Source organism: Neophocaena asiaeorientalis, unplaced genomic scaffold, assembly GCF_003031525.2.
Source record: "Neophocaena asiaeorientalis asiaeorientalis breed wild unplaced genomic scaffold, Neophocaena_asiaeorientalis_V1.1 scaffold388, whole genome shotgun sequence".
Taxonomy (NCBI): Eukaryota; Metazoa; Chordata; class Mammalia; order Artiodactyla; family Phocoenidae; genus Neophocaena; species Neophocaena asiaeorientalis.
The window spans coordinates 6,083,210-6,108,565 of record NW_020172738.1 but is presented as its reverse complement, the minus strand read 5'-3'; the positions used below and the strand labels follow the sequence as shown (position 1 = coordinate 6,108,565).

Below are 25,356 nucleotides of genomic sequence, written 5' to 3'. Positions count from 1 at the left end.
AGATTATGTTATCTCAACAGTGGCACAATTGCTGTCTTGGACTGGATTACCTTTTGCTCTGGCAGCTGTCCTATGTACGAAAATGTTTAACAGCAGCCCTGGCCTCTACTCACTAGACGCCAGGAGCTAGCCCTGATGGCATCATGACAGTCAAAAATGTCTCCTGACATTGTAACTTGGGCCCTGGGGGGCAAAATGACCTCCACTTTGGTTGAGAACTAGTGCCCTTGGGCATGCCCTCCCTCACTTTCCCCATCTCACAGTGCCAACTTTGAGCAAAGTGCATGGAACCCTGGCTGGAATAGCCATCATCTCTGAGCCTTCCTTCTTTTGGCTATTATTTCAAGACCAATGTAAAAGAGGAGAACAAGACTCTTGAGAAACTTTCTGGTTGTGCATGGAAAATAAATCAGGAGCGAGAGGTAGACAGTAAAGTCAAAAGGGTATTCGCTGTTCTTAGGCTCCTGGTAACAGCCCACTTTGAAAGCATAGCCAAGGGTGGGAGCTAAGGAAGTAGATGAGCTTGAAAACAAAACTATTAGTGTTCCTGTAGGAAGTAAATGTTCCAGGCTTTGATGCTACAGAGAATTCTCTGAAGGCCTGTGCAAACAGCACAGTGTGTAAGCAGACACAGGCACTGAGCCTTGCCTGCTGCTGAGCTGGGCTTAAGGTATTAGGGAGACTCGGTCTCCACTTTCAAATGCCACGAATTTCCTCCATGGAGACATTTGCTTCTCATGAATAACCTTTGATATAACCTTTGGGTTTTTTTTCCACGCACTGCTCATGTAAACTCATTGTCCCCAGTCAAAGCAATCCTGGCTATTTTAAAATACAGAAAAAGGAACCCCATCAGAGCCCACTTTGGAGGTGAGTTGCCTGGAGATGACGCTCTCCTTCAGGCTCTGATATGGTATTTTCTTGCTCTCCCACCCTGTTCCTCTCTTCATCTCTACAGTGCAATCTCTCTGGCCCTTCCCCTTTGGGAAGATTATCTGACAACTCCTCCCTCGTGTACATCTGAGTTCCAGCTATTCCTCAGAGTCCCTACATTTAAAAATTTTTCGATAGGAAGGGCCTTCCCAGTTAAGGGAATGATAGCCAGCTGGGACCAGTTAGGTTCACACAGCTGGAACATTAGCCAGCAGTGTGGGAGAAGAATTGCCCAGGGGTCAGGATAAACGTGACCAGCACTTCTGCAATCACACAGAGACAAAAGCATCAACTCCATCTGGTACCCAAGGCCAGCCTCTGACTTCTATCTCTTCTGTTTCCTATCCTCTTGGACACTTTCTGGGGAGGTCGACTTCCCTTTCTCTCTGGGAAGGAGCATCTTGGCATATTCTCTGTTTTGCACTGGGAACTAATAACCTTTGGCCTGGAAATGATGGGAGGGCACAAGGTACACGCTTGAGTCCCCTCAGAGGGGCTGGCCTCCAGGCCCTGGGAGAACCCTCCCAGCTCCCTTCGCCCTCTGTTTTAGCCTAGAGCCGCTTTCCTGCTTTCTCATAGGTACCTTTCAACTTGACAGAATATGATTTTTAAATTAGTTTTGATAGGCCAGTTTTATCCCACTCTTTAAGATAACCTACAGTATTTCTGGTGGTTCTGTTTATTTACAGGCATTCAGATAATTTGACAGTCCTTTATCCAGTCCTTTTTCCATCACTCTCACATAGACCTTACCCGTCCCCCCCACGCACGCCTACATCTACGCTTACAGGAGCAACTGCATTGACAGCATTTTAAACAAATCCTCTTTCTCTGTGTATGGTGGCACATCTGTTGGTAGCACTGGTAGAAGCTTGGCTGACATTCTCAGCGTGCTTGGTAGAAGAGGAAAGGAAAGGCCCCATTTGGGACTAGAAAAGAAAATGTGGACTCAGCGTTCAAAAAGCTCTTTTTGTTCTCCTAAGAAGTTTCTTCTGACCCATACTGATTGACCATCATAGGGTTTAAATCAAACTATATGTATTTCCATTCCATAATCCTGCTGCTGCTTGGAAAAAGGAATGGCAGAGAAAAATCTTCATTGTTCTCCCACAGAACTTGAAGGAGAACAAACATGGTTGGCAACATATGCTTAAGGAAACCATAAGTGCCAGGAAAAGAATGATAATCCTTGGCCTTTAAAAATATAATAAACAGATTTTGTGTATTTAAGAAAAAAAAATCAGACTGCTCATTTTGTAAGCCAGTCATGGAAACTTAATGGAATTTTTATTTCGTCTCTTTTATATGACTTTTATTTCCCAAACTTTCTGAGCAGGCAGGTTGCTTCTTTGTTATTCTCATAAACGGCATTCTTTCAGGGTAGATTTTAGCCCGTTTCCATGAGGGTCTACAGAGCCCAGGAGACAATTGTCACGAAATGAATTCCACTATGATGGTTGCTGAGTGTGAATTTGTCAGTAGTATTGAAACAAGCACTTCCCTTAAAGAACCAGCTAGCTCAAAACCACACAGTAAATAGGGAAATGTGCCATCCCGGTAAGGAAACGAATGCTTTCCAGCATAGCTTTGCTAAGGAACCCAGGGAGAAGAGGGGTTCCAGCTTCATCTACAAAACTATTTACCTCTCAACTGAAATAAAAAGTTTCACTCAGCTGCACACCCACTCCAAAGTCTGCATCATACTTATGTTTTCGTAGTTGTTTCCTCACAGACTACCAGTTCCCCTTTTGCTTTCAAACATGAGTTGTCCCATTTGCCCATAGCTGGTAATTAATCATAACATAAGACAATAGATTCCTGTTTTCCTTCCTTATTAAAAGTAAAATAAAAAATTTATTGCCCTTTGTTAGAGATGAAATAATTACCAGTGTTTACCATGTTCTGAAATCCCCAGCTTTTATGGGGGTAATGAAAGCAACATGCGGTCAAGCAGCCAGGGTCTGGGTGTGTAAGTAAGCAGGCTTTCCTCACCTCCAAAGCATGGAGGTTGAACTCACAGAGTGCAAGGCTTCTCAACCCTAGCTGCCCATTATGAGACCCTGGGGAGCTTCTTAAATAGTAGTGCCTGGGACCTTGACCCAGACCAAATAATAAATCTCTCTGGGGATGGATCCCAACACCAGTGTTTTTTAAAGCTCCCCAGGTGGATCCCATGTGCAACCAAGATTGGAAATCACTAACTACAAGTCCATTCCCCAAAGGATGCTCATAGCTCTATGAGATTCCCAGAAAAACAGTTTGGGAAACACTGCAAAGTGTGAAAGCTTCTAGGATGGTCACAATACACATTCACATATTGTTCATCCTCATGACCTGCAGTTAAGAAAATGACTGAACTATCTTTAACTTGGCTGTTTTTAATAACTTGACTGTGAAACTCTTTTAACTCACATGTCACCCATTAGAGAAACTTCTGTTTGTCAGAGCAGTTCAGGAAGCACCAAACTCTAGGGACATCAGCTTCTAGCTCTGAGGTTCAATTTCCATTCTATCCTGTGCTGTTCTACATCATTCAACGTGCAACGCTGTCCCAAAGGTATCCCTTTGATTACTTACAACATAAAACTCTTGTTTGACTCCCTTAGCAGCAAAAAGGGAGACCCATGAACATTATCCTTTGAAGAGAAATTTTCAAGGCATTTCCATGAGCAAAGTTTTGGAGCAGTGCTTTAGGATGCTTGTTGCTAAATGAAGGGGAAGATTAGTTTTGAGGAAGATTGGGGATTTTCCTTGTAGATGCAAATACCTCTCCCTGACATGCTTTGTAAATTAAATTTTGCAAGTAGTACCTACTGTTGTGCAGTGAAGTCTCCTGGGTGACAGAAATGTCAAGGAGACTGGGGAAAGCATAATGCTTGAGAAGATTAGGTAATCTCAAACCAGGATTACCAGTCCAGAGACTAAAAGGGGAGTTACGCTGGTATGGGTGCTGATAAGACAGAGACAACTAATTATGTAAAGTAAAATTTTGATAGACTTTTGTCTTTTTTTCAAATGTGGACTTGCCAAATTTGTCCTACACTTTGTTATTAGCCAGGCAACCTTGAATACGTCTGGGTACTTGTGTGATGAGTCACGTGACTAGCTCCTGTTAAGAGGGGTTGAGTCTCAGATTCACCCACCTGGACCATTACACTCTTGACTGCTTTTATGAGATTGCTTGTTCGGTTTATTATTTAACCAGTACTTCTTGAAGGAGTTCGTGTTCCAAGTAATGTGCTAGTTGCTGGGGACGGAATGAGGATCAAGAGCAACAAACCTTAGGGTCTTCTGGATGCCATCTTGCCCATCAAATATCCCTCCCTAATGATGTCTGAAGAGTTCTTAACACAGGGCTTTAAAAGGGCAAAAGAAGAGTTTAAATATAATTTCCACATTACAGAAGAAGTATGGTTTATTACCAGTAGCATAAATACATAAGCAGTGAATAAACACGTTCTATGAAATACAACGCAAGAACTAAATTTCAATCAACTTGCTTTCTAGAGAGCTAGTGATAGTGAATCCCTTAGCTGGGTTGTGCTTAAAGGAAAGGTCCTATTGCTGGTTAAACCCATCTCTGCTTCCTGAGGTACCGTGGTCCTACCATCCTTTATTGTGCATGAATCCCATCTTCTGTTGAACGGTATCACCTCACTTGTCTGTGCGAAAATGTTTTCTTTCCTCCATTATGTATTTTAAATCAGAGAATTTAAGTGTCTGTCAATTTGCAATCTCTCAGCAACTTCTTGAAATTCATACTTAACTGTAGAATCTTCACCAAATGGAGTTCTATAGTTTTTACTACAATTATTTGTCTTTGGAAAGGACTTAGTAAAATTTCCCCCTCCTCCAGCGTGTGTGTTGCACATCTGTCTGCTATAGATGGCTTCTCCCCGGTGGCTTGGGCAGGGGTCTTTTCTCTGCAGTTAGTGATGTCTCAAGCCATGAGAGAAACATGGCTTATAGCCCTGCTGACTTTTGTAGGAGACTTTTCCGGATTGGGTATGACCTCAAGGAGGCTCATCTTCACTATAAAATTCATTGATTCTATGACACTTCCTTTAATGCAATAAAAGATTTCCTAGTCTGCGAAAGCTCCTGACTTAACCCTTTATTTTTGTTATGCATTGGCTGCACATTCTCGGGTAGTAAAAGTTTGGAAACCTATATCATGTCTGGCTGTGGAACAGGAGATGATGAACAGAAATAATGGCGGGATCAGAAGGGTGTGGGTGGGAAAAACCCGAACGAACTTTTGGGCCAAGCCAGTATTTTTAAGACTCTATACTTAGAATTTTTTTTCCTTTAAAAAAATCCCCATGTTCCATGAGTCACAAGCCCGTGCACAAGTTCTGGGGATAGGCAGGCCTGGTTCAAAAGCACCTTAGTTTCAAGCCGTAAGACCTTGGACAAGTTACTTAAGGTCTTTATGACACATCTTTTCAGCTGCAAAACAGGGACAATAATGGTCCCGAATTCATAGGGCTGTTTGGAGATAATTCACATATAGGATACTGTCTTATACATAGATGATTATAATTTTATTATCACTGTCACTATTGTTATGAGTAATTTAATCCATGCACTATGCAAACTCACTAAATGAAGTATCTGGGATCATTAATCCTCGGTTCAAACGTGAGCCATGGGACCCAGCAGAAGAGGAAGATTGTTGAAGTGGTACATTTCAGAATTGACCCTACCAGTTAATTTACCCATCACGGTGTGTTTCTTCATTCATAAAGCAGGTATCATCATACTCTACGGCATATTCACAAGGACATTGTGACAAACATATCACTTGAGGGATAAATGTGTTTTGTATAAATGTAAAATACTCTGATAATTTAGATGTTATTTCCATGATGTATCCTGTCAGTTTGGTGCAGAGTATAAAGTAAGGTCTGCTGAAGGAGAACATTTTTATAAAAGCTTTTATGTTTTTTAAAAAGAGTATTTAAAATGCATTTTCAAAACATGTATTGGTAAAGAGTGTTGTCATTATTCCCGGTCTCAGGAAGAAGATAGTTCGGTGCAGGGTCATGAACTGGGAGATGCACAGTGATATCTGCTCATTGCCGCGTTTATCTAGCATGTACAGGAAGGCCAACTTAAAGATGACGAGGGATTTTACACAAAAGTACTTTTGTACTTTCCCAACACAACTCGTAGTGTTGTTTTCTAGACAGCAGATTTGCAAGGGAACTTCTTCCTATCTCCATGGTTACTACCCTAATCTGGGTCACTGGGGGTCTCCCCTGGATTTGTGTAGTGTTCTTCCATTTGATCTCTCTTGCTCTGTTCTTACCTCCTCCCCCAATTCCCATTATTAATTCAGAACTTACTTCACATCATGTCACTCTTTTTTTAAAAACAGCAAAAACTTTAACAATCACTTTTATAGGGAGAAAGAAAGAGCCTTGATTGGTGACATTTGCTAATTTCCCCTGTGTAAATATTTCCACTGTGGCCGATTTCAAGCTACCCATGTGAAGTCACCTTGGAGTTGGGAAGATAAGTGCAGGAGAGGCTCTGTCAAGTTGGTGTGATCAGCTCCACAACTAGAAAACTCCCCAATGACTGCCCCAGCCAGTCAAAGTGAGGTCCTTCCAATAACCATGCATAAAGCTCACATTTCCAGTTACCTTTTTAATCTCACTTCCAACTCTACCCTCTTCTTGTTAGTTTCATTTTATATTACTCACTTATTTAATTTGTAAAATGGGGATGCATTTGTAGGGACATATCACATGAAAAGTATGACAGCACTCAGCACTCTATAGAAGGCAAATATTTTATAAATCCAAGTTGGTGGGAACAATGGCAGTTCCCTTAATATGAGGGAATATGACACACAAATCACAGACATTCATTGAGCCAGACAAATTACTCAATGACCGTGTCTCCCCGCCAAACTGGATGTGAACCAAAGTTTCTGTCACCAGATTTTCTGTGAATAGTCTCTAGATCTCTGTGCGAAAATGGGAAGTATTAGTTTGCTCGATTTGGGAGATGACTTCGAAAGGCAGAAGTGAATCAGTTGCCATGATGCATTTAGTCACCTCAAATCCTGTCCGTTGTGTAGCTTCAGTCACTAGTACTTTATTTTGAAGTGACCATTTCGGCTGGATTCACATTTTTGTCTCAGCCGTTCATTTCTGCTCCAGAGCCTGCTTGTGGCTTTTGAAGGAAGATATCAGAAATCAAGATATGAAATTTCACTCTTCCCAAGAAATTGGGTCCTACAGAGGGTAGAAGAGGTTTGAAAGAAATGATTTGCAAATAGGTCTTCCACATGTATCTGTCAAGGTATGATTTTGTTGTTTTTGTGTTTTATCTGAACTTGGTCATATTGTATAGGGGAATGTTATTTACTGTTTTTGTTACTGATGCTTTGGGAATTGAGGTAGAGTGGGGGGAAAAAAAGTTGAGGTAGAGTGGAGTAGATTGATTTCTGCTCATAGAGCTTGTATACACAATGTAATCACATTTTTACCTCCATCCTTATGGGAGGGTCTTGTTTGCCTGAATTTCACAAGAATTTTAGTTGGAAGACAAGAGAAAACTATGCAGCTTGTTTATGTCTGTGTTTCTTATACCTTTATTGGTAAAAACTAATAATACCAACGCAAAACAATGCATTAACTCTATCTAAACTCTTTAAATTTGGCTGGGAAGAAATTCAAAATACTTTATTTGCTTATCATGCAGAATTAATAGTGCTCATGTAACTTCTTCAATGCATAAAGTCTACGCATGTGCTTCTTTTGATAATTTATAAGGACATGTTAGTAGGTCAATTTTCCTGTCAAAATAGTCTTCTAAATGTTCAGGACTGTGCTAGGGCCTTTGGGAGCTAAAAACAAACATAACAAACAGCACTGATTCTCTCTTCCCCTCTTTAGGAACTTTGACTTTATTTGGCAACAAAAAAAAATCAAAATTATGAAATGAATTGGAAAAAAAATATGTTCTATTTGCACTTCTGAGGGCTTAGGAAGTAGACAAGTTTAGAGAAATCTGCTGTCAGTGAGAGTAAATTGAAGGGTGAATTGATGGTGTATTTCAAAGCATATGTAGAATTTGAAGAAATGAAAAGAATATCTTCTACAGAGAACGAATTATTCATTCATCCCCCAGTCTAAAGTAGGTCCCCTCCACTTTCCTCTTTCACATCTTTCTCTTTCACTCTGTATTCTTCCTGGCGTTAGTCTTAATCACCTGGCTCTGCCTCTAGTCTCTAAGTTTGGGGAAGATAAATATCTTGTTCTCTGTTGAAAAACTAGGACCTAGAACACTACCTGGCACAGATAGGTCTTCAATAATTACGGGTTTCATTAACAAATTAATTAAGTATTAAGTAATCAGGGGTCTGTGTTCTTGAGGGGGTTCATCAGCAAAGAATGGATATTGGGAAATATAGAAGCAGAAAATAAGTTTGAATGTGTATGGTGTTGTCGCATTAGAACATATTTTAATATCACATACTATTGAGATATTTGAGCAAGGGAGTGTTCCCTTCAGTGGATCTTCAGTAGACTGACCTAGTAATGCTATGGCAGAACCATGAGAAGAGAAGGCTGCAGACCAAATCTGATGTGTTGCTTGAGGTCATCTGTGCGTGTGATGAAGACAGCCTCGCCTGCTAATAACCGGAATTGACTGATCATGACCTCTGCATTTGACACTCCCCTGTTCATCACGTAAATACTACACTACAAAGACAAGGGTGTTGAGGGTGTTTGCCATGGAGTGATAATAATGACTGATCATGAAACGTAAGCTGCATGCAGAAAGACAAGTTTTACAACAATTGAGGAGGAACACAGAGGAGATTGCAAGGCAATGGATAAGAGGTTTCAAAAAAGTGTCAAAGGTAACTTGAGATTAAGCAAACAGAGGTAGTGAGCCAAAAAGACAAGTGTCAGCAGTCAACGATACATATGTTTAATCTTAAGGTAATGGAAGGAGTTAAGTTATTGGTAATCAAAAGGGTAGGTTCTGACTATGAGAGAGGTGGCTGAGATAGGAAGAAAAGAGGTATCTTTGAGAAGATTTCAAAAAATTGAGTGGCCAGGGAATGTGTGTATATTTCACACTGTGTCTTAACGTATTCTTAAATTAGCCTAAAACTTACCAACTTTTCATCCTCCATTTTTTTAAACTAAATGAGTTGCAATGTAAATCTCTTTCGGTGATTCCAATCTGGAATCCAAGGTTTGCAAATGCTTTAAAAAAAACTGAAACAGATGCCCATAAATGACAGTTACAAATGGGGGCAAAAATCAACCTTTGCCAAAGAATCATTAAGTTAATTGTCTTCCTTAAGTTGAACCGTTCTTCAGTAAATAAGAAACTCCCTTCTCAGTAAGGCAGCCATGAAGTCACATTTCCCTGCTCCCCTTAGAAGTGTGTAAGAAAGGTTTATTTTAATAGGGTAGATCTTAAATTCAAATGTGCTCTCCATTAAACGATAAACTCTGAGGGCTATGTATCTTTCATTACTGTGTAACACAGGCAACAAATAACAGATGATAAATATTATAATGAGGCCAACTAAGATACCGCATCCATTATAACTGGAAAATTGTTTCTTTTTATTTTAAGATGCACTGTGGGCATTAAAACTGTTGCTAATCTGTTGGGATAATAGCTTCTAATTTGTTATGAATAAAGATGTGTGGGAGAGGATGAGGTTTGATCAAAGGCAAATTTTTAACACTGGACCCTGAAGCCCTTAAGGGCTGCACCTTGAAGTGAATAATCCAAGTGCCTGCATTGACATGGTGTATTAGATTCAATCATTTTGTCTGAAGGAAACCAATCAGGGTAAGTGAAGTGTTTCCAAAAAGTCATCCTAGAAAAACAGAGCCAAGCTTCTGGCCTCTGCGTAGGCAGTCCATGGCATCTATATTTCAATCTTTTATGTTACTACATTCGGGTGCATTAAGCAGATGTACAGCCTGTTGTGTATAAAGACAGCACATTGGCCACTCCATTTAGGGTAACTAATGCATCTGTGAATGAGCGTTTAGTTCTTAAGCAGTATCTCTAGCGATTCACATTTACATGTCACTCTGATTATATGGATGAGGGATGGAAGGTTGGATTTTGGAATTGCAGGCATTTATTTTTTAAATGGACTTCAAAAATGTCAAGGAGTGCAGTTCCCAGACTTACCGGTTTGCCAAGATAGTGTGTCCAATAGAAAAATAGTTTCTGTTGTTAAATAGGAAAAACACTTCATGAATATAACCTGACCTTGTTTTACACTCACATTTTAATGTCACAAATATCCTGAGGGATCGTTTGATGAGGTATTTCTACCCTAGTGATAGATGAATGAATCTATTTAGAAATGATTTCCCTAGAGGTCATATGATGATGTACGAGCAGAGCTAGAAACAGAATCTCCTAACTAGGGTGGAAAAAGCATGTGTTCTGTGTGTGTGTGTGTCTGTCTGTCTATCTCTGTGAGATCTATACTGTCTCTCTTTCTGTAGATGTAAAGATTATAGATTTTTTTCCACTTTACCAGTACTTCCTGGAAAAAAAAAATGGCTTGACTACTTGTTCAATTGTAGATCTTGAGCTCTGTCTTCTTTAGAGGTTGGGAATTTCTGGATGACATAATGTACTTATACTCTATATTTCATTTTACATCTTCACTTCCTTCCAAACCAAGCTTCTATTATTTTTTTAAATTTTGTCTTCCAGACTTATTTATTAAAGCAAAATTTCTAGACAGTTACAATCCTTTAATTTAATATATACCTAGAAATAATGAGTTAAAATAATTAACTATATATTCATTTTAATTATTGTCTAAATTTACTTTAACTCCCTAAACACTGACATGTTACTTTTTATGTGCAAGGAAGCATACCAAATGCTAAGGGAGATAAAGAAATGTACAAAATTTGATCCCCATCCTCAAAAATTCTAGAATCTCATGTTTGTGTATGATAGCTCTAAGGCAGAAGGTGACAAATAATACACAAGAAATTCAAGCTAGAGGAGAGAGAGTATTGATAAAAGGTTCAGGGAGAACATGGCTTTCAGTTTAGGTTCTGATGAACATGAAATTTATATTTTTCAAGTGGAGGTATAGTTTGAAGAGGAAGAGACCCCAGGGAGCGAGAATTATGTGAGTGGGTGGAAAGGAGGCTGGGTCATACATACAAAGCCTGAATTGCCTTATGGAAAAAGTGGACTCTATTTTGGGTAATCCTGAAAGCTCTAAAGAAGGGAATTGAGGTAATCCTATTTCTTTTTTAGGACTATTTCTTCAGGTTAATAAATAGGGAAATTGAGATAGAGAATCCAACTAGGAATATCACTTAGTAGCCGAGACCTCGTAGATAGTTTGGAAAATAGGAGACAGATGTGAGATCAAAGGAGACGAGGAAGGATTTGTTGACCAGTGTGTACATAGGAAGAATGTAGATGTCAAATTACTTGGGGGTTTCTGTTCTCCGTGACTGATAGCATGAGGATGCTATTGAAGACAAAGTTTCAATAGAGGGAAGTGGGAGACGATGCTGAGTTAGTTTTGGAACATATTGACCTTGAGTGTCAAAGGGACATCTATTCATCTTAATAGCATATTTCAAGTTTTTAAAAAGGGTGAAAGCCTTATGTTTAAGACAGAGCTGACACTAAAGCGTTTTTATTCCAGTTCTCTGATTTTGCTTGGCAAATTATACCATCTGTCTTCTAGAAGGTAAATGAATAGGTGGCTATGTACTTGGGAACTTTACAGATGCAAGGAAAAATCCTTTTTCTGGATATAAAATCATACCAGAAATAACTTTGTGTATACTAGTCCTTTTCTGCCAGTATTTTGGATAATACAGACTCTGAAAAATGGGATGCATATCTTGCTAGTTTTGCACACACAACAATAGCAGAAGCTCTCAAAGGTGATGTCAGTATCTAATGTGGCATCATGGATAATGGTCAGGGCTGGGAAAGTCACTAGGTACCCAACTTCTCAAAAGAGAAACTATATTGAAATGGTACTGAAGAGCATGGCATCTGCTGCTTTCTTGAATTGTTTAGTTCTTTCCTGAATTCAGGGCATTGCTTTGTATGTTATCACCACTAGGAAAATGTGTTTACTTCCAGCACCCATTTCCAAAGTGCTTTCAGAATATAATTGCTCAAATAATTTTCTGTGATTAAATTAACATTTTACATTATTTAATTAACTGTACCTAATTATACCTGAAGAAAAATTTGACTTTCTGTAGTTCAATGGCTATCTCTAAAAAACTTCCTTTGAATCAATGATCTTGGAGTCTTTGCTGATAATTTAGTGGGATTTTTTTTTTTTTTGTAGGAATGAAACCAACATTTTTGAGACTTATTGAGCCTCTACTGTGTGCCAGGCTCTTTGCTAGTTGATTTTTTTTTATAGAATATAAATATAGAGTATCTAGATCTAATACAGTTGGGACTGATTAAACAAAATATTTAAAAATTGGAGCAATATTAAAAAAAGAAACACATAAGCACATATAAAGCTCTTTAAAACTGTAAAGTTGTAAATATACACTGTTTACCAAATTTGGCAATAGAGTCTTTTATTTGTGTGTGTTTTCCCTAATTGGATTTCCATATAATCTTTATGCACAAAACATGTCCATTAGTTTTCACTTTTTAATTCGGTTTCAGTTTCCTTAAAGCTGAGCCCCAATTTAAAGACATTTGGAAAAACAAGCAAACAAACAAACATAGTTCAGACTCCTTTTAGATTTAACAGATTTACCGTAATCTCACCACATCCAACCAGACCATATATTTTTTTAGTAAACCTCCTTTTATTGAGTATCTTCCAAACCACTGACATAGTTTTACAACAGAGTTTTCAGAGAAATTCTCACTAAGTTTTCAAACTCATGTTTCTTTGATTTATATACTATTTGATAATATAATTACAGCAGCAAGTGCAATTGACATGAGCAGTTTTGAGAGCAAACTTAACTATCATCAGCATACAATTCAGTCTTCTGAGCGTAAGTGAGTGAGCCTGCTATCAACCATGGGCATTCAGAATGCCATGGCTGTTGATCAAAATGTTTTACAAAGTTAAAGAAGAATTAGATCTAATCCGGGAATTTGTTCAATAAAAATTAGTTTAGAGGTTTCCACTGCGTTATCTCAGGCATCCAGATTGTCTATAAACATATGACAGGTAGCTATTAGAAGGTTCCATTTTGTTTCAACAGTGAAAATAAGTATTGGATACTTGAGTCACATAGTGTCCTGGCAGTTTTTCTTTCTAATGATAGTTTGAAAATGCCTAAGTCAAAGAGTTTTTAAAAATATCAAACAATTTTTCATGGATCATATCTTTCCCTCCCTTCCATTATCTCTACTTACTTTCCGCTTGCTGCAAATAATTCATGGTCTGTCCCTCAAGCAGCTCACAGACCAGAAGAGATCAACTCACAGATGACAAACGTAGAGTGCCATAGAGGAGGTGCTCTGATATGGAGAAGGACAGAGATCAACCTTGAGAAAGCCTGGCTGATAATAGAAGCCTTTGTCAAGGAAACCACATCTGAATTAGATCTTTAAACATGATTTAGCCAAAGGAAGAAGGTCAAGCAGACAGCAGCATGACTGCTGGCTGAGGTCACAGTTTAACCTGTCTGTGTCCTCAAGACTCATTGCCACCCTTTGCATACAGTCAATCTTGAACTTTATCCCTGAATCAACGATCTGGAACAAAGTTAAAGTGGGAACGTGTTATATTAGGGTAATTTTAAGTTCAAGGAGGGAGAATGTTGCAGATAAGACCTGGTATAGGATCCAAATCTGAAAAGACCATGAGTGTCACATAAAAGTTTGGATTTTCCATCTGAAGAAATAGAAAAGCTATCAAAGGGTTTTAATTTAGGGAGTGACATGAGCAAATCTGCACTTACAAGGATAAATCTGGCAGCACCGTGGAGAAAGATCCGCTAAGAGGCAATTGCATTAATTTAGTCCTGAAATTATGAGCACCTAAACCCAGGCAGACCGGGGGAGATGGAGAAGAGGGGATTAAGCTGATCCCTGCATTCGGATTACTCTTATAACAAGGACAAGAATTAACAGTGCGCGAGTATTCTCAGATTTTTCCTTTCTCCTTCATCATAAACTAAGAAAATGGCAAGTGAAGGAAAGGAGGAAATTAAATAAAACTATCATCCGTCCTGGTGCTTAAGAAACCTGGGAGTTTATTCTTGAATTATGCCCAATCATATGTACAGTTCTCCATTCATTTAGTTAATAAATGTTTACTGGGTACCCTCTTTGAGCCAAGTACAGTTCCAGCCACTGGAATTACAAGACAAACAGGTCCAATGAAGTTCTACCCAAATAACTCTAATTTCTCAGTTTCTCTCGATTCCAAATGTCTGCACACACATTCTCTTCTCTCCACTTCTCTCCCTTACCTGATTAAGTCTTACTCATGCGCTGCATGAGCTGAAAAGCCACTTCCTCTCCCATGGGACTTCCCAGACCCTCAGCCATGGTTGGGGCCCCAGGACTTGTGCTTCCATTGCACTTGCCTGGTACTTCCTCTGAGAGAACATCTCATCGCATGGCACTTAAATCATGCTGGTTCAATAGCCTGTGAGGCCCTGAGGACACGGACCCCTCTGCTTTGGTCACTGCCCAGCAAGAGTAGGCATTCAAATACTTTGTGAATAAATGGTGAGTAAATGAATTAAATGCCTCAACACAGGGAATTGTTTCTTCCTCCATAAAAATGATACTTTTAGAAAGCCAAACTCATCACTATACTTTAAACTGGCATTAAGGTAGCCTTCTACTCAGGAAGTTCAAGGCTGTTATATGTTAACATTCTGTATTTCTAGCTTCTACTTCTAGATTGAGAAATGAGCCACATATGGTTAGCTAAACTCATTTGTGAAAACTTGGCATGTTCTCAAACCATATTCAAAGCTTATGTTAGTTTTGAAGACACAAATAAAAAAATATATTTTCCAGAACCTCCCCTTCTTTGGTTGAATTTTTGGAAAAGATCTCCCACGATGTGAACTTCTGTAAACTATATTCTAAGTTGAATCTGAATATCATTATAGGATTTGAATTTTCCATATACTGTCTCTTCTTCAAGCCATGACACTTTAAGGAGTAGAGAAGTATTATTTGTATATAGAAATGAGGAATGTTTTAATTTTAGATTCCAAAATACCATAGATAATAACATATGCTAATCTTAAAAGCACTCGACATGTTTCAAGTAAAAATAAGACTCTTAAAGATGTCCCATAGAATTTGTTCTGGCTTTAATAAACATTAAATTTCAGTTCCATCTCTCTAGAGATTAAGAAGTGAACAATAGGAACTTTGATAAAGGTTAAAAAAATCTCTCTACTCCCCACTCTAACCTCCTCACTTTATTTTATGACTAAGCATTAAATCAATGGGCTGCAATATCGACTTCAAACTCTTGGCAATAAGCACTTATGATAAATAATGACATATTTGTTTCAAGCATAACTCTAGCCATGATTACCTTAAGCCCTAACTTTCACAAAAATCTTGAATTATCATGGAGTTTTGACAGAAAAAAACCATAAAATCCATTCAAAAATTTGCCCAACTCTGTATTATACCCACAATTATGGCAGAAAAGATAAATTATTTATTTTTGTTACTTTTCCTTCATTTTCAAGCAAGATCTTTTTTCTCCCCTAATTTGGATTTGGAAGTATATTGCCTGACAATTATTGTCAAAGCCCTCTTACAGAAATAAGCAAAATGCCCTTATACTGTTAAAGTATTTTTTCTTTTATGGTGCCATACGTTGGAAATTTATCATTAAAATGCCCTCCTTATAACTGGATACGGAAAGGTAAAAACTGTTACAGAGTTGCCTGGCAAACCAGGAAGTTAGGGAAGGCGCCTTAATATTTGTCTAGCCTCAACTTGGATTGGACACCTTCCTAGGTGTCTTTGACATTTTTTAATCTTATTTTAATTTCTTATAACAACTCTGGAAAGTATTTCCCTTATATAAAGATAAAGGTAATGGAAGCTCAGAAAGTATGTGCCTCCTACATAAAACCAGATAGCTACTCAATGGTTGATTACGTATTTAATATTCTTTCTGAGACACCAAATTTTGGGCAGAGTTGAAGTATCTTAGCAAAGAGAAATAATCCAGTGCTTAAGCATATCAATGTTAAATATAACATCTGGAGTTAGAAACTGAATCCCTTCTCTTCGGGACAGGTTTCTTTTTTCCCATTGTTTTGTTTTATTTAGTTTTGTTTTTGCTCTTATAGTTCACCACAGCAGGTAATAAAAAGATGTGTAAAGATCCCATTTTTAACACTTGTCCTTAAGATCCAAGAAGCACCAATCAATAGCCAGACGCCGGAAATTGATGTCTGGAAAAACATGAGGAAGAGTTAAGATATTAGGAGCACAAAAGTAGAAAATGGATATCATGGAGGATATGAAGTGGTGAAAATGAATGTTTGTGCCTAAGGCAAGAAATCCACAGGTTATGGCTTTGAATAAGCAAGTGGGGCTCAGGGAAGACATTGAGGGTAATGGTGAGTGAACAACTTGGAAGAAAATATGAACACAGTTTAATGTTACTGGAGCCAAGTTTCCACATCAAAGTGTACTGCATGATCACATATATATATATATGGGGCAAACCAATCGACACTTAATTATTTCCACTTATACTGTTAAAAAGGAAGGATATTTTCCAGCAATAAATAAGAATGATGCACTCATTTCCTGCCCTGTGTCATTCCTAGTCCTTTCCTGATATCAACTGCATTTTCTGACATGTTAGCCAATAATATTTATTTAGTAATTGCTGCATTGTATTGGCTCATTTAGGACTGTATGCCAATGTAAGTGCCAGAAAACCCAACTAAATCGGGCTTCAACAAAATGGAATTTAGTATTCGACAAAACTGAAGGGCCCTAGGATTTACCTAGCTGCAGGCACATCTAGATCCAGGTCTACGATGCCACAGACCTGGTTCCACTAGTCTCCCTTTGTAGTGGCAAGAGGGCTGAGGCATTTTGAGATGCTACCCAGTGCCAAGGTTTACTCTGATTCACCAGTTTGCCAGTCCCTACAATAGTCATGGTGGCCGGGGGGATCTAGTAATTGATTGGCTGAGTCTGTGTAACATGTTAAACTGAGAGGAAGAAGACTGATCTCCACGTAGGAATTATCATTACCAGAATTAGGGAGAATGAATACCTTGGAAGCACAAGTGACAAGTGTCCACAAAATTCTCTAAGCCCTCTATCATCTATCTATCTATCATCTATCTATCTATCTATCTATCTATCTATCTATCTATCTATCTATCTATCTATGTACCTATGTGTGTATGTATCTATGTACCTATATATATGTGTATGTATGTATCTATCTATGTATCTATCTAATCTATCTCCAAAGTGGATTTACTTCCTTTCTTCATTTTTTTCCTTCATAAAACAAGTATGTTTGAGCACCTATAATGTGACAGTGTTTATAAGAGTGAGCGAGAAGACAGGACTCCTGCCTGCATGAAGCTCAAGGTGAGTGGATGTGAAGTGCCACTTGTACTCATCAAGGCCTAATGGGACTGGGATGATGAATTGTATGACAATTTCCATCTGCCCAAAATCACGGAGGATGTAATGAATCACACCTCTCTCTCTAACAGTCAGACTATGGGTTGAGGCATATTGCCTGTCAAAATAGGAAAAAGTGTAACATACCAATCTTTTGGCTCTTTCTATGTATAATTTTTCACAAGCACAGATTGTTTTAGCTGGAAATGATACCAAGAATAGGCCAGTGTTGAGGGGGGAAAGGGCAAGTTCTAGAGCGGGGGTCCCTCTGGTGAGTGGGCTAGCGGGACTCACAGGGCAGCATGGGGTCATCAGTGTTAGGTCTTGCGTATTTGCAGAGAAGGCAAGAGGAAGACAGCATCAAATATAAACTTTTTAAGTGGTAATTTTAATGAATAAAATCTCGATATTGATTTCCTTCTGCTCATTCATTGTAAAAATGCCTAACATGAAAATTTTGAATACTTAGCAGATGACAGTGGTAAACTTGCCCACAGGTAAATTTTATTATCTCCTTTAGAGATGTAGTCTCCACCTCCCTTTCAGATTTACCCCATTTACTTTATGATTGAATAATCCCTTACCCTAATAAGAGATAAAGACATCTTCTTGAAAAATCAACAGAAATTTTCCAGGGGCTTCAGAACTTTGCAAAGGTAAAAATATACTGGATTATGCATCAGTGTCAGAGATGGATTTTTGAGCTTAGCTTCACAGAACTGTTACAAAAAAAAAAAAAAAATTCCAAGCAAGAAGCAAACTCCTAGGTAACAACACTGTTTGTATCCCAACTTCCTAGATATCCTTGAAAGAGGGTACACATATGAACCGGGATTCTGTTTTTTTTTTTTCCAGTGGTTCCCAGGAATACTCTACTATGAGATATTGGCATATTTGCTTCAAAATGACACAGAGAAGCAGTGCCTCTGTCACTTTTAGAGTTGACATCTCACCTTAGCAGCTCACCCTTCTCAGGGGTTGCGTTTTCGTCTCTGAAAGGAAGCATTTCTCAGAAGAAGACATAAAACATTAATGTTGATGGATTTTCAAGAAGACAGCAAGACAAGTAACAAGCTCTATTGAATAGCATTGTCGAAGCAGCTCTGAAGTTCTTGTTTTGTACCTTTCTTTGTCAGTCCCGATCAACGGGTACTTAAAAAAAAATCAAAGCAAATACTGAAGAAAGTTAAGAACATGGAGACCATGTTTGCCTAGATTATCTTGAGTTAAATGTAAGATTTTGTTTCGACTTTGTGCACAGTTTTTTGAGGTTACATGGTACCATATGCCACTTTTTTTAGAGATACGGCCTTACATTGCAGATTATGATCCCCTAAACAGAATTCAGGAGGACAGGACTTAAAAGTAGGAATTGTAAAGCTAAAATTATTCACTGCATATAATATGTCAGATCCCATGCTAAATGCTTCATATGTAGCATTTCAGGTAAACTTGATAACAATTCCATGAGGCTAATACTACTATTTATCTCTTAAGGAAATGGTCTTTGGGATCAGCAGCTAAAGTAGAGGTGCTAAATGGTGGAGATGAGGATAGAAACCACAACTCAGTGATTCCAGAGCACAAATGTCCAGGTCTGTTCATAAGCCAATAACTTTTTTGGAGAAGTTTACAAATATTTTATCAATTACTTCTAGGAAAACAACTTACATTGATTTAAGTAGTACTTTATTTTTTTTAATTTTATAATAGACAAACCAACAGACAGCTACGTCTTGCAACATTACCTTCATTGTGTGAGAAAAAGTGTACTTCTTTAAATTCAGGGTTATGAAACTTATTTTTATTTTTATAACATGAGATGTGTCAGGCTTAATCTATCTTGAGCACTAGAGTCTTACTGCAAAAAGACTCTGCTTTCTTCAGCCCACGTAATTTTCACTTCAAGCCAACTATTCCTATAGTGGAGTTAGTTCCTACTTTCCCAACCAGCATTTAAATACCCAGTCTGAAGCAAGGGACTGTCCTATTTTCACAGGCATTTCTTATTTCTGGGGTCTCACTTTTGTTATTAGACTTTCTCTTTCTTGCTTCTTTGGTTCCTGAATGTCATAGATGGTATGATCGTTCCCAAGAATGTTTGTTCATGACCTCCAGAAAGCAGATACCAAGATAGATGAAATTTAGAGGGAGAGATTTATTGAGGAGAATGCCTGGGATAAGGAGGGAGCAGGAATAGGCAGAAAAAGCCTCAGACCACAACGTAGCATGACACCTGTGGAAGGAGAAGGGGAAGGAAAAATAATTGGATAGGAAGAGCTTCAGACCATGGTGTAGCTATGGGCAAGTCTCAGCCAGCCCAACAGGGAAACTCAGACACAAGCACTCCCACACTGGGCAGAAATAGCCAGGTCCCATACCTCATATGCTCAGCTGTTAGCTAGGAGCTTTCCATGGGCAGAGTGGCCTTGACCTAAATGCTGCATCCGACTTGAAGACTCTGTGGCTGGTGGCTGTCAGCTAAGTGCTGTCCTTAGAGAAGTTTCATGGCTGCCGCAATTCACCCCTTATGCTCAGCAGATGCTCTTCTGCAGGTTTGGGGACCAGCTCTTTCATGGATCCTGTTGGATGCTTCATGAGGGAAAACTTACGAGGGGACAGTTGGTGTGAGAAACTATAGCTCCTTTCACTGCAGTTCATATGGGGGTTGCAATTGATATGCATTATCTCCCTCCTCCCACACTTATTCTAAATTCACCTCACTCTCAACTAACACCTCTGCTGGTCTCAGTGGCTTGCCTGGTGGTGAGACTAATTTAACGAGAGGTTGGAACATCCGGTCAACCTTCTCGGGCCAGCTTGCTGCAGGTGACCTTTCAAACTCACAGCTGGGCAAGGGAGTAACCAGAGGGGTCCCATACATTTTTCTCTCTGAACCATCTTGTAACAGCAGCTCCGCTTCCTCCTATTGATCAGGGTCCATGATCTCTTCCACAATGGAGACCTGTCTTCTTGTCTGCTGGCCACTATACAAAGCGAGCTCAAATTACTTAGGAGGCAGCTATAGCCTTGTTGTTCAATGGGACCCTTACTGTATCTTGGAGAAAGAGCGTGCCCGCTTTGGAGACCAAGACTTCTAACTAGGTAGAGACCAGAATTATGGGGGCAAGAAGCACAAAACCCCTCAATGTGTCACTAGTTGTCAGCTACCTTCATTCCTAATGTCAAGTTGCCTCCTGAAGGGAGATCTCAGAGGCATATGCTACAAGTGCTGTACCTGTATTTGGTCCCCTACCTGGAAGAGGATTATGCATCCCCACATATTGTCACGTAACTTGCAGTGATTTCCTGTTGGAAGAGAATCTATCCCCACTCCATTGACATCAAACTTGGCCATAAGACTGGTTTTAGCCAGTGGAATGTGAGTTCAACCTTACATGCCCCATCTGAGCAGAAGCTTTAAGAGACACTGTGTGGTACCGTGAGTGCTTTTCTCTCTCTGCCATGAGAACATATATCAGTAGGGGCTAGATCCGAGAATGAAAAAGGCATGTGGAATACAGCCACAGCTGATGCACAGCTGACCCAAAGAATACAAGCAAGAAGTAAACCTGTGTTGTTAAAAATAACTAAGAATAGGGGATTATTTGTTACTTCAGGGTAACCTAACAGGATCTGACTAATACATTGTATCTTATCTTATCTGTGATATTTTGCCTGGTCTCTGGTAAGTCTCCTTTGTCCCACTTTCTGATAACTCTGTTTCCCTGGCTGTTTCTAACTAACACATGTCAGCTCATTAATGTCTCTAACTATTGTTCTTAATGTTTCTGGGGGTTTCTGGATTGACTACATCAAAAACATCTGGATAGGGGCTTCCCTGGTGGCGCAGAGGTTGAGAGTCAGCCTGCCAATGCAGGGGACATGGGTTCGTGCCCGGGAAGATCCCACATGCCGCGGAGTGGCTGGACCCGTGAGCCATGGCCGCTGAGCCTGCGCGTCCGGAGCCTGTGCTCCGCAACGGGAGAGGCCACGACAGTGAGAGGCCCGCGTACCGCAAAAAAAAAAAAAAAAAATCTGGATATAATTTTCTAAGAAACTCATTAGTTACAGAGCATGGCTAAGTGGCTACAGAGATCCTGATTCAACAAATATGATTAGGTATTTGTCCTTAGTATGGGTCTAGGAATTTTTAAAAACTCCACATGGTGCTATCCTAAATTCAGGAATTAGTTATATGCTATGTTTCATAATATTCAATTTCCTTTAGATTAATCATCTTTACTGGTCTCTTGAACCTAGGTGTACCATAGCCTTTATTGCTTACCCTCAGCCTTGGATAACGGCCTTTCTATCCAACTTACCGTAGCCCCACATCTTCATCCTGCATTCACAGCCTGGTCAAATTGAATTTGTACCTGAGACCTGCCATTGTTTAAAGCATACACTGAATTTCTCTTTGGAAAAAGTGTTTGTGTGTGGGGGGTGTGTGTGTGTGTGTGTGTGTCTATGTGTGTACACATTACATATATGAACAAAAGGATAAAGAGTTACAGGAAATTGTTTTATGCTGAAAAAATGTAATTTTGAAGCAGCAGAGCTAATTATCTGTCTGGGAAAATGTGTAGGCCCTATTTAGGTCAAAAGTAACAGAGAAATTGCTGATACAATTATTCCTCATAACTCTCATGAATGCCTATGTGCATTAATACATGCATAAATCCCCTCACGTGGATATGTTACTGGGAATGACTGTCTAAATAATCCTCAAAGCACCTTTTATTCAGTAATATGGCAGCAGAAATAAGGAAAAGACATGCAAAACGATTGAGGCAAATTTAGATGAGATCAAATATTTCATCTTCTATGAGAAAGATTGTCACAATCGTCACAAATCAATGACAAATCTTCCCATTCCATCACACCCTGATCTCACCTTCACCACACCATTCTGCCTTAAATGCTTACTGATTTTTCACAAACCATTCCATCTGAACTTATTCTAGTTTAATTTTTTGTTGATGTTCTTGAAGAAAGCGCAGAACGTGAAATAGGTGAAAACACTACACGGATTTAGGATACTGACTACTACGATGTGAAAACTTCCACTTAGACATTTGCTTGATTTCATTCATGCTTCTAGGTATCCACTGCTCCAGTTAGTGCACTGATATTTCTTCATTTTGCTTTGCAAAGATAGTATATCTAGTACCTGAATATCGACTCATAATACTCAGAAAAAAAAATGAAATAAATATAAAAAGAAAACATTTGTGGTTGAATAGCAAGTTGTGATCAGAATTAAATACCAAAATCAGAGTCACATATTCTTATTGAATCCTTTCTGGCTCTATTCACAAGGGCCATATAATTGTCATAACTCCTTCAGCGAAGGGGGAAAAACAAATATTTACCATGATTTTTTCCCACTGGAATGTAAAATGTATGCAAACATTAGAGTCATGAAAGATCCAATAAAGAGCCGGCTAAAATTAAGATTAAAAAAAGACCCAAAAAATTTTATATCTGGAAAGGTAGATTCAACAGGCTTCCAAAATTCATATACTCAAAGACACTTTTTTTACTTCATACATGTCTAAGAAAATCAACCCAATATTTCTAACAATTCTTTTTGTTTCCTTTACTGGTGAATGAGCAAAAATGGGGAAAACTCTAGAAAAACCTCTCTTAAAAATTCATATTGACATTCATTTCCTTTTTCTTCATAGAGTCACCATTACTTAATAGAATAGAATGGTGCCCAACAGTCATTTCCTATATGATTAACTGAGCTTCAAGCTGAGAGAGTTTTCTTATATATTTTAAAATTTCTGTTCAAACTTTCCAATGTAAAACTTAAAAACCTTACATTTGGAAACCTTGCATACTCTGAATAGGGCTATCCTAGGATCGGATGAGATTTTAACTCTGGATACATCTCTTTATTAGATGCTGCTAATTTGATTCTGTGAGACTAATCTATTAGTAGAACTAAGTTACTAGTGTAACCAAAGGATTCTGGAAACCCGAGAGAGATGAACAATTATTCTGTTGATTTAAGCAAGTATTTTCTCCTTCCTTCCTTCCTTCCTTCCTTCCTCCCTCCCTCCCTCCCTGCCTCCTTCCCTTCCTTCCTTTACCTCCTCTTCACTTCCTATCTCTCTCTCCCCCCTTGTACTGGTAACAGAACCCCTTTTGTTGTTGTTGTTGTTTTGTTTTTCCCTCTATATTAACTAGGTAAAAGTAAAAAAAAAAAAAAGAACTTGATGAAGTGGAGAAGAGTTTCAAATGCTGCCCCCTTGACCTCAGTCATGTGTCAAAAGTCTATGACATATATACACTACTATATATAAAATAGATAACTAATAAGAACGTACTGTATAGCACAGGGAACTCTACTTAATACTCTGTAATGGCTTATATGGGAAATGAATCTAAAAAAGCATGGATATATGTATATGGATAACTGGTTCACTTTGCTGTACACCTGAAATTAACATTGTAGATCAACTATACTCCAATAAAAATTAAAAAAAAAAAAAAGGCAGTCTACAAGTCATTGTCACAAGGAATTCTTTTTTCCTTTTTAAGCCAAGGACAAGATTTACCTGAAAGTAGAGAAAAGCAATTGAAGATGAAATGTGCTACGTGGTAGCTTTTTTTTTTTTTTCTTTAGAATACTATTTTGAGAGTATGTGGATACCAGGATACCAGAATTTCTGATTCTGATTAAATTGTATTTGCTTTACTGTCATATTGAATGCAAAAGCATAGAATATTTTCGTGTTATTGGAAACGTTTCTTCACCAGTGTCAAGTTAAAACGTGAACTATCAACAGTTATAGATATGCTTGTGCCCATGATCTTGCACATCCTGGCTCACTTGGCGCGGGTTTCGTGTTTCTTTTACAGCATAGGTGGAGAAGTAGGGCGAGGCCACGAAGGAACGTACGTGGGCAAACACTTCCGCATGGGATTCATGACGATGCCCGCTCCTCAGGACAGGCTGCCCCATCCTTGCTCCAGTGGCTTCTCTGTGAGGTCGCAGTCGCTGCACTCGGTCGGGGGCACAGACGATGACAGCAGCTGTAGCTCCCGGAGACAACCACCCCCCAAGCCCAAGAGGGACCCCAGCACCAAGCTGAGCACGTCGTCCGAGACGGTCAACAGCACGGCGGCCAGTAAGAGCGGGAAAGGCCCCGAGCGGAACGAAGGTAAAACCCGCCAGGCCCACTTCACTTAGCAAGAAACCTCAGGCCACGTGTCTGGGTCCGCATACTAACCAGCATCTGCCTTCCTCCCTGGGTCGCATAGTCCTGTCTCCTTCCCCCTGAGTCTTAGAAAAGAGGAATCCAGGGGGGATGGCTATTTATCTGGGTGTTGTCAAATGACACCCAGAAAAATGTATTTAATTTATAGCATCGGAAAAGGAAAGCAATATATGAGTTTTCCAGCTCCCTTTAAGCTTTGAATCATTAGAAAATTATCTTGCCTAGCAATATGTCTAAAATTTATATTTTCTTGCTTTTATTAGTATTATCTATATGATTATAGAAGTATCGTGATCATTGGGGAGCTTTGTAATGCAGGAAAATATAAAGAAGAAAAATTGTACTCATCTTTAGAAATGATCATTTTTTTAACATTTTGCTGTACTTCCTTCCAGTGAATATGAATTTATGCATGTTTGTGTGTACGTTTGTAGTATACACACATGTGTGCACGTATACGTATTAAAGTCTCTACTTCAATCTCTATTCTATTTCTACCTATATTTATATTTTTCCTCAGCCATGAAATACATAAATCAAATATATCTTAGTCTCCTTGCTGGTCTATGATTTA

At 38.9% G+C, this 25,356-nt stretch overlaps 1 protein-coding gene across 1 annotated transcript in view; it reads left to right on the top strand.

Moving 5' to 3' along the window:
• Positions 1-25,356, top strand: part of NYAP2 (neuronal tyrosine-phosphorylated phosphoinositide-3-kinase adaptor 2) — a 202,327-nt gene that overhangs the window by 72,127 nt on the left and 104,844 nt on the right. The window contains exon 2 of the mRNA XM_024740610.1: positions 24,424-24,725. Within this exon, the coding sequence (XP_024596378.1) occupies positions 24,424-24,725 (302 nt within the window). The remainder of the gene's footprint in view (positions 1-24,423; positions 24,726-25,356) is intronic.